Source organism: Neopsephotus bourkii, unplaced genomic scaffold (assembly GCF_033783945.1).
Source record: "Neopsephotus bourkii isolate Nb327-2 ecotype Australia unplaced genomic scaffold, CSIRO-AGI_Nbou_v1 NB_1749, whole genome shotgun sequence".
NCBI classification, from domain to species: domain Eukaryota; kingdom Metazoa; phylum Chordata; class Aves; order Psittaciformes; family Psittacidae; genus Neopsephotus; species Neopsephotus bourkii.
The window spans coordinates 640,898-650,667 of NW_026902223.1; the positions used below are offsets into that span (position 1 = coordinate 640,898).

Consider the following 9,770-nt stretch of genomic DNA (forward strand, 5'->3'; position numbering starts at 1 on the left):
CTGCTGGGTGGGCTTTGTGTTCAGGATACGAGTGCTTTTGGAGAAGAATCAAGTAATCTGGGAGCACGGGGTGAGGCTCTTACCCACACACCAAATGTTTGCTACTTGGCCTTTGCAAATCCAAACTGAACAATGATGTGCCTTTCGGACCGTCCTTATCTCAGCCTGGTCTGCGACACCGGTCCCACAACAGGTTTGTGCCTATGCAAAGTGAGACGTTCACAGGGTCCTGGGGACAGTGGTGCCTGGCTCCCAGTGAGATGCCCAGAGGTGGGGCATGCCCACCAAGAGCAATAGAACATGGGGCTGATGTCCCCAGTGGTGAAGAAGCATCTGTAGATGCTCCATGAAGGGGTCAGACACCGAGCATCCATGGAGGAGCTGTGGTAGTGGGTGCTGTGCTGGCTACACACTGTCTCCAAGGTGCTCACCTGCATTTCCTGGTGTGGGAAATGGTGTGGTCCTGCCTCCTGGATGGGCAAAGGGTGGCTGGTCCTGGGCTTGTACCCAGGGGAACATCCTGACAGCGAGCAGCTTTCCTCCGTCACCCACCCTTCCCCAACGTGTCCCCTCCCATAGCAGCAGGACTCTGCTGTCACCGCTTGCTATTGTGCCTTTTACTCACCAGCAGTTCGATTCCAAAGGTCTAAGGATGGTGAACGTGATAATCCAGACGGTTTTCCGACCTTCGCCTCCTCTCATGTTCTTCCCCAGCCCCTCCTGGCCTCATGTCTCAGGCTCCCGGCTTGCCCAGCGGCGCTGCTGTGTCTGAACGCTGGAGTTTGCCTCTCAAAGGCACATTATGTGAGTGATTTACTGTAACCTTTTGTGGCCAGGGGTTGAAAGCTGCTGCAGACCCTGTTCACCATCCTGACCATTAGTATTCAAGGTCTACCTTATTTTTCCTTTCCCCTCATCAACCCCCTCCTCCCCTTTTAAGTTTGCTGCTATGGGTTGGAGCGCTCAGCCGTGTGTCACACAGCCAATTAAAGGTTTGTCACTTGTCATTTTCTAAGGGCTTTCCAATGTGGAAAGTCCTGCAGTATTTGTATATTGAATGGATATGTTCTCCAGGCATAATCTGGTTAAGCAGACTTGTTGTTTTCCATTGGACTGGAAGAGGTGGCCAATTCAGCCATCTTCCCTAGAAACTTAGTCTATTTTTATATATATATTTTGTACCAAAAAAGCCCTGGAGCTTGTGGAAGGATGGAGATGGTTTAGAGGGTTCAGTTTGTGGGGAGCTCCTGGGCTGGGTGTGAAGGATCCAGAGCCGGCAAGAAGGTTTTTATGGAAAGAAATTGAGGAATGGGTGAAAACAAACAATTGTTCTTGTAACTTGTGCCAGTCACTGCTCTGATTCGTACGTTTTAATTAAAGGGAGAGCCAAATCACTCCTGTATGACACCTATAATTGCTTTAAACTACAGCTGTTTGTTTGCTTTTCTTTCCAGAGAACAAAAGTTGGAGATGTTATTACCCTGGGAAAGGGAAAGGGCTCTGTGGAGCGGGATGGGTGTGGGGCTGCTGTGGTCACTGCTCCAGGCCAAAGACCCCCAACGGGGCTGCCACTGCCTTGAGCCTCCCGCATCCCCCGGGGAACCACTTTCCGCGAGGCTGACGGGAATCGGGGACACCCCCTATGCTCCCATTCCCGGGTCCCCCCCCCCCCCCGCAGCCCAGCTCTTACCGGGCGGTGATGAACGGTCCGTCGGCTCCGCTGCATCTGGAGCTGCGCTCAGCACGGGCCGGGGGGGGGCACCCGGTCACCCCCCACCCGCGGGCCCGGGGCCGGCCCGGTGAGGGCGCTGCGCGGCCACAGGAGGCTCCGGGGGTCGCCGTCGGGGAAGAGGGGAGCCCTGGGGGAGGTGCCCGGGCACGGGGGGAGCCTGCTCCTGCGGGTGCGTGCGGGGGCTCCACCAGCCGGTGCCCCCTCCCCGTCCGGCCCCCTCCCTCCCCGCCGGGCCCCGTGAAAGCCCTCCCGCGGGGCCGGGAGAAAGGCGCCATTGTCCGGCCCTTCTCCCGCTCCTCCGCGACGCTCATTTTCCGCGCCCCGCCGCTGACAGCTCCCACGGTGCCGGGTCCGCGCCTTGCGCCGGCGGAGCAGAAAAAGGAGGTTAATGAGGACACGGCTGAAACCCCCCCGACCCCGCTCCGCTCCCCTCCGCGGCCTATTCGAATACAAAGGCCCGGCCTGCCGCGCCCGCGCCCCGTCGGAAGGGAAGGGCAGAGCAGAGCAGCGGCCTCGGGACCCGGCTGCCTTTGCCAGCGGCGCAACGGTAGCCCCGCGGGACCGACCCAGACCCCCATCACCGCCCGCTCTGCTCCCGCCCCACCTGTGCCCCGGGGCTGCCCGCCCCATCGGGCCCCAGCACACAATGGTCCCAAGCCCCCCTCTCGGCCCAGGGTCACAAAGGGAAGACAAACACATTTCTATTTACAAAGTATATATTTAAACTCACATAAAAAGCAGGTCTCATACGGACATTCACAGCTGGCAGAAGACACGTAGTTAAGCTTCACTTCAGAGACTGAGATTTAGCCAAATCGGGTTTTTATACAAGTCTTAGATTTAAATAGTTCACACACACACATCCCCACGCACACACACTCAGTATATACGTTGCTATATACATACACACATATACACCCACATGTACGTTTTGCCCCATATACACGTGTGTCGCGACGCACACGTACAGGCAAGATGGAGCCATGTCTTGGCCGGGCAGAAGCACGGCTCTGGGCTCTTCTGCAAGGGGAAGAATCCTCCAACCTCAGACATGGCAGTGGGAGGAGGGGCAGCTCAGTCCCATCACCATCCCTCCAACAAGACACATGTCCCCTGTGAGCTGCCCCAGCACCAGCACCAAAACGAGCACATTGGTTCTCAGTACAATCAGTTTAAAAATCTCAGTTTTTACAAAATATGCCTTAAAAAAAAAGGAACAAAACAAAACCTTAAAAAATAAAAAAACCAACATAGAACTCAGAGACATGCTCCCTCTGCACAGCCAATTCAGCGTTCTCCCACTAGACCATCCAACAGAGATCCCACAAGAAGGCAACCAAGCAAGATGGGCCCAAAAAGCAAAGAACTGCTCCTCTTCCCAGCCCTTTCCTCACCCATCAGGCTCTCTGTGCTGTCACCCCATAGAGCTCTGCACCAAGAACCTTCTGGAGCTCAGCTGAGGCAGTGATGAGGAGGGAATAGTGTGACCTGACCCAACATCAATTTGTGCTTTCCAAACCTGAGCGATGCTCGGAGCAAGGACAGGGGCACCCGCTGCACCTCAACCAAAACCACAGCACAGGCCAGGGTCCTGCTCCCCATCCAGGCCAGACTGCAACCGAGCCAGGTGAGCAGGAGGGAGCGGAGCAGGGGACGCAGCCCCCTGATCCCCCCCATGGCCACCACTCAACCTGGCCAGGCAGGCACCCAGTGCCACAAACCCTGCCCCAGCCTGGTCTGGAAAGCCTGGAGAAAACAGAGGCAAAGGAACCAGAGCCAGGCCCGGATCAGCTGCGTACGCACGGGAATATTTCGCCTCTCGGCTATTGTTTAACTAGCATAAGAAAAGGGAAATATTTATTGTCTCTGAACGCATAAAGGTGGCTCTGGGATTTGTCAGAGATGTGGGTATTATAACACACTTGAACTGGAGCCTTCCAGCAGTCTGCAGTGAACTGTGTTTGGGAATAAAAACCAAGAAACATTAAAATCATCCACTTTCTATAATGGGATAAAGCATTTAAATACGGGCAGCGACATGCTACCCTCCCCAGCCCCTCCGGCATGCCAGGAATGTAAACAGAGGGGGTTTGGGGTTTCTTTTTTGAAGTGGGTGGGGGAACAGAATCAAGCAACCAGATAAAATGAAAACAGATTCTCAGCTCAGTCCCATCTCCCACAACTGCTACGACAACTCTATTAAAGTGCATTTCAGTACCACCCCGCTCCGGAACCTCACACACAGGAACCTCCTCTGCCTTGGCAAGAAAAGGTGATTCAAGTTAATACTCTGCGAGAACAGTTTGAGCCTTTTTATGGATTTCTGCTTTTCCCCACCCAGACTTTTAGCAACATCCCTTTTTTTTCTTTTCCTCTCTCTCCATCAGCCTGGAAACGCCCCCTCCCCAACAACACTGGAAATTCAAGTGCTTACTTCAGCCGTCAGGGCAACACTTCTGGACACAGCACACACTTGATTGTACAAGCAACACCTTATATCACAATCAAGAAACCAGGGCACTCCGCCCTCGGAGGGAGCAACGTCCCCCTGCACCATCCCTAGCATCACAGGAAAAAAGAAGAGCTTAAAAAAAACCAACCCAGGACATATAATTCGCTATGAACATGGTTATGTACACGGGCTCCTGCGAGAGAGGCGTGAACTCCGTTAGTTCTCAGTTTTATTGTCCTTTCTAAGAGCAACTGAGCAGTCACCGTTGTCTCCATTTAAATAAAACAACTCAGAGTTGAAATATATATAGATATATATATATAAGCATTTTTTTTCTTAAATAACATATTTACATCTAATAGAAAATATAACTCTAGAGATAATCTTTCCAACGAAATGTAAGACGTAAAAAAACCCAAAAGAATAAAGAAGGAGTTGATGAATTTAGGACAGTTTCTAAATCCTCTCCAAGACAAAAAAAAAAAAAAATTAAAATTAAAAAAAAAAAAAAAAAGAAAAAAAAGGCCCACCAAGCTCTACCCAAGCTTTTGTTTGGATCTGACCAAAGAAAACCCCAGCACCACCTCCAACAAATTCATCGCTTCTCCTTAAAGAATCCTTGGTCCGTGCTGCTCTCCTTGATGGTGACGGTCAAAAAGTTAGAGGTCACATCAGTTACCACCACCTTCTCCAGGTTGTTGAGCGAGGGGCTCCAGGACTCCTCCTCAGGGTCCCCCAGGATCCTGGAGACGGGGATCCTGGCGATGAGGGAGGGCCGCCCCGCCTGGCCCCCCATGCCATCACGGTACAGGCTGCCCACGGCACCCGGACTCACCGCGCCGTGCAGGAGCTTGGGCCCGCCGGGGTCCAGCCCCCCCTGCCCCTTGGGGTCCAGAAAGTCCGCGCGGTGCTTGGCCAGCCGTGGGGGGTAGCTCTCACCGGCGCCCAGCTTGGTGCCCACCTCGGCTCGGTTGGGGCCGGGCAAGGTGCCAGGGAGGTCGGGGTCCTGCCTCCGGGCCAGCTGGATGACGCTGTGCCCCGAGCTGAACTTGGCTCCTGCTGCTGCCTCCTCCATCTTCCTGGCCTTCAGGTAGTCCCCCACCTTGTCCCCCGGATCCCCCAGTTTCCTCTTGGAAGCATCCAGAGTCTCTGCCAGGTCCTTGTAAAGCTCCTTCCTGGGCTTCGGGCCTCTCTTTTTGGGGATCTCCCCGGGTTTCTCCTCCACGCGGATCACCCGGTCCCGGATGCTGTCTCCCTTAGGGGTGCTGGTGCTGGAGCTGCCCTGCGGAGCCAAGGCTATGTTTCTCAGTCCTTCCCTAGCGCGGGACGTGGAGCCCAGCTCCTGGGGGGACCTGCCGGGATAGGGCACCCGGATCCCTCTGGAAGAGTCGCTGCGGAATTCATAGGTTTTGGCTTTTGCTTTCGCCTGGGCCTGCAAAGGAGATAAATCAACGGGTGACTTTATTATCCTGCCATCCGGCTGTGTAATTACAACTTACAAGACAAGAGGCTGCCTTTGGTGAGGAGGACCCTCCACGGGGGCTGAGGGGACCCCGCTCCCCATCACGGCACGCAGCCAGCACACATGGGGCTCCGACCTCCTTACCTTCAGCAGGAAGGTTTTGGGCTTGGGGCCTCGCTTTTTGGGCCCATAGAGCTCCATTTCTCGCTCCCTAGAGGTGTTAAAAAAAACAAAGCTTCAATTCAGCATAGCTACAAGACAGCAACATATTTACAAGCGCAAGGGCTGCAGCGAGCAAAAGGCCTTGTACCTCTCCTCGAAGGCTGCGAGCAGACGGGCGTCCAAGATGTTCTCCTCGGGCTCCCAAGTGCTGTACCTGCGCAGGCAGTGCAGGGAGAGGGGCGTAAATAAATCAGTTTGAAAATACGGGGTATAAATAAGGGGCCACCCCCCGCTCCCGGAGCCCTCGGACCCGGACTTACTTCTGCGACCAGCCCTTCCATTTGACCAGATACTCCATACGCCCCTGCGGATGCAAAGAGAGGAATGAAACGAACCCGCACGGAGGCAAAACGGCGACGGGCGCCCGCAACAAAGCTCCCGCCCGCGGTTCCACGCGTGGGGCGGGAGGGAGGGGACGGGAGGAGCGGGGCGGGAGGCGGAGGGGAAGGGGGGAGCGCGACGAAAAGATGCGAGGCTGATGAGAATCAGGAAGGCGCGGAGGGCGGCAGCGGGGCCGCCCGGGCATGCGGCGCGGAGAAAGAGCCGCCCCCAGCGGGCGCCCAGCCGCAACCGGGCCGCGGCGGCGGGGCCGGGGGCCGGGGGCTCGCGGTGCGGGGCGCGGGGGTGCCCCGCGGCGGCGGGGGGAGGCACCTACTTTGCGGATGCGGCGCTTGAGCAGGGCCTCGGCCGCGAAGACGCGCTCCCCGACGGCCGAGAGCTCCATGTTTACGCGGCCGCTCGCAGCACACAGGCAGCCGCCAGCGCAGCCCAGACCATAATACTCCGCCCGCTGACGTCAGCGCCGCGGCCGCCCGCCCCCCCGGTCCCCCCCGCACTTGTTGCTGGCGGAGCCGGGTGGAATATTCCGCCCGCGCCGCATTGGCTCGCGCCGCGGCCCCGCCCCCCGACGTGCGCCGCGTCCCGATGAGCGCGGGGCGGAGCCGGCGGCGGGGGCGCGCGGGGAGGGCGGGGCGGGAAGGAGGACACGCCCCCTTCCCCCGCGCGGGAGGGACACGCCCCCCCCCGCCGCGCCGCTCCCGGGGATCGGGGGGGGGCAAACCCGGTGCGGGGAAGAGGATCCGGGATGAGGGGGGGGAGTGGAGCACAAAGACACAGCCCCCCCCGCGAGAGCGAGGAGGCGCTGCCGCTGCCCCCCGCAGACCCGGTGCGGGGCGGGACATGGATGGGGTAGACCGGACCGGGACACACACACACACCGTGGGCCGCCCCCCTGCGCTCTGCGGCCCGGTGCGGCGGGCGGTGTGCGGACAAAGGGGACGGTGTCAGGGGTGGGAACGCTCCCGCACAACCCACCCTGCCCTGGAGCGGCGGCGGGTATCCGTCCACGGCGACAGCAGAGAGGACCGGCAGAGCGTGGATCAGACGACCCCGGTTTCTCCGCCCCTGTTCCGCTCCCCTGGAAGCCGAAGGTGCACCGGGGCCAACGGAGAAAACAGCCCCACACGGAATCTGGTGTCACCCCCCTCGCCGTGTTACCCCTCAGCAAAATGGGATGGGGGAACGGGTGCCAGCGCGGGGCAGGCAGCTGGTACCGGGACCTGCCTACCCCCCTTTCTCCTCCTCCCCTCGCCGTACCGCGTCCCACTCGGGTGCCGTCGCTGTCTCCCACCGCGAGTCCGTCCCCGAGGAGACCACGGGAATCCGAGACACGCGTGTCAGAGCCGCAGGGAACGGGTCCAGCCTCCGGGAGAGCAAAAGCCCCAAGCGACCTTTTCCCCGCCCGAAGCCGGGCAAGATCCCGAACTGGGGGATGCTCCGGAGAGCCCCGGTCCAGCCGAGGGGCACAGTTCCCGCTCCTGGGGCTGTCCCGTGCGTGGGACCCGCAGTACCAAGCCCCGGTGCAGAGCGGGCTTCAGCCGCCGCGTCCACGCAGGATGAGGCCAGGTGAAGTCTCTCCTAAGCCGGTCACACACCTTCCCCGCGTATCTCCTCCTTTAAGCACCTCGAGGCCGCCGTGCTCACGCGTGGAAGATCCCACGGTGAGCGTGGCCCCTGGGATCCGATTGTTCCTGTTTCCCCATAATGAGACCGTGGCTCCCCCACCCGGAGCTCTGCTTTGGAGGCGTTTTGCCGCGGGGGGGACGTCGAATCACTCGTGGCTGCAGGACCAGGTCCCCTGTGAGGCTGCCCAGTGCAGGGGCTGCAGAGCACTTGCCTTCCGCCGGCCTGAGACCCCACCGGGGGAAAGCACCGGCACCGGGGTACACCGGGACCGGCATCGGGGACCGGCAGGCACCGGCGTTGTCCCCGTCCCGACGATCATTGTGTCCTGGAGCTCCTGCAAGGTCCCGCCACACCAGCGGCCATGCACCTCCAACGGAGCCACGGAAACCGCGGTTCCCTTGCGTTGGGGGCACCCGGGTGGGAGCCTCCCCGGGGTACTCGCGGGGCTCAGAGCCTGCCCTCCCGCCGCCGCTGGTGGAGCTGAAGCTGCATTCACCGGAGGAGGGGGTCCATCCTCCCCCGCGTTTCGGCCGGCGCGGCGCTGGTGCGGGGGGGGCACTCCCTGGCGAGCAACGCCCGGGGGAGATTTTCGTTAATATCGAATTAATCGTTATTAATTAAGGTCGGTCGCGGAGCGCCTCGTGAATGGGTGGAGATGCGGCGGCCGAGTCCCGATACCGGGATGATGCCACGCAGAAAAGCGATACGGTGGCAACGGGAGGGAGGCCCGGCCCGAGGGGCGCTGATGGTCTTCCTGTGCCGAACGGTGCCCGTGCCGCAGCCTCGTCCGCTGCTCGGGGCTCCCGAGGTGGCAGCGCCCATCCCCGTGGCCGTGGGGTGCCGCAGCCCGTGGAAACGGGTGTTCGCCCTCCACACCCGCTGCCGGTGACCCGGTGCCGGTGAGAAGCACAGTCCCGGAGCCGACGGTCCCCACACTGAAGCCGTGGCGAGCAGCGGAGCTCCCGACTGAGCAGCCGCCCGTCATCCACGCGTGGGGAGGCAGAGCGGAGCGGCCCCGTTTCTCGCCTCCGCCAGTGCGTGCACGAGCCGAGGGAACAGCTCCGTCCCCAGCCGTGACCGGCGCGGGATGCACGCGTGGTCTGTGCTTGGCCCCCGGTTTAGGGCGGGGGGGGGGGGGAGTGTCGCAAACGAGAACGGCGCGGTGGAAGCAGCGAGGAGAGACCGCCGGTGCGTAGGCGTCCGGAGGGTGCCCACGGGCCGCAGGCCAGCCAGGGCCGGGGCTGCGGCCACGCATGGGAGTCTTGGCCCGGAAGGAGAAGCGGGACGGAGCAGACCCGGCGCAGGGGGACGCGACAGCGGCGGAGCGATGGTTCCGGCTCCCCAGGGCAGTTCCCCCCGCTGCCGGCGGGGACTCAGGGATGCCCTTCACCGGGGGTCGGAGGCGATGCCTGGACCCCCGCCCGCCCTCCTGGGTCACTGGGTCCAGGAGCGGAGCCCGGACAACGGCGGCCCTCCGCGCTCCCGGGGTTAACGGCAGAAGCTGCCCGGGAGCCCCAAGGAGTCTCAGCCAGGGGAGGGCTGTCGCCTCTGCACCCCTCCCACGCCGCCGGCCCCGATCATGCCCCAGGAGACCCGGGGCTCAGAGGGGACTCGGAGGCGACTCCGGCCCGGCGAGGGCGGGTGCCGCCGATGAGAACCCCGTGTTCAGTCCACCTGACCCCAAATCCGCTCCTCTGTTGCCGGGTCTCCGCTACCCCGGCCCGTACTCGTGCGATGAGCCTCTCGGCTGTCAGCGAGTCCCCGCGGGTCACAGCGTCCGGCTCCCACCCTCGTTTCTTGCACCGCGGGGGCTGCCACGGCTGCGGGATTTGCAACGAAACCGGGGGCTGCTGCACCCCCCGGGACAGCGCGTGGGGCAGCGGGGCGAGCACGCGTGTCCGAGCGCAGCGGCGAGGCGGGGGACAGGGTGATCCGAT

The 9,770-nt window shown here is 61.0% G+C and overlaps 1 protein-coding gene across 2 annotated transcripts; it reads right to left on the minus strand.

Moving 5' to 3' along the window:
* Positions 1 to 4,107: 4,107 nt before the first annotated feature.
* CBX8 (chromobox 8) lies at positions 4,108 to 6,683 on the minus strand. 2 transcript variants are annotated; one of them, XM_061377460.1, is made up of 5 exons: positions 6,524 to 6,683; positions 6,129 to 6,172; positions 5,957 to 6,022; positions 5,791 to 5,857; positions 4,108 to 5,616 (listed from the first exon to the last, which is right to left on the minus strand). In XM_061377460.1, the coding sequence occupies exons 1-5, from the start codon at positions 6,590 to 6,592 to the stop codon at positions 4,780 to 4,782; spliced, it is 1,083 nt and encodes a 360-aa protein (XP_061233444.1). In that variant the 5' UTR covers positions 6,593 to 6,683; the 3' UTR covers positions 4,108 to 4,779. The 2 variants fall into 2 exon arrangements, with proteins under 2 accessions (XP_061233444.1, XP_061233443.1); XM_061377459.1 differs by having other exon boundaries at positions 5,791 to 5,881.
* Positions 6,684 to 9,770: the final 3,087 nt, after the last annotated feature.

Coding starts and splice junctions, on each gene's coding strand:
- CBX8 (XM_061377459.1), bottom strand. CDS start 6,592: ATGGAGCTCTCGGCCGTCGGGGAGCGCGTCTTCGCGGCCGAGGCCCTG. Junction 5,882..5,956: donor CTCGCAGCCTTCGAGGAGAG/GTACAAGGCCTT, acceptor GCTGAATTGAAG/CTTTGTTTTTTTTAACACCT. Junction 5,617..5,790: donor CCAAAACCTTCCTGCTGAAG/GTAAGGAGGTCG, acceptor TCTCCTTTGCAG/GCCCAGGCGAAAGCAAAAGC.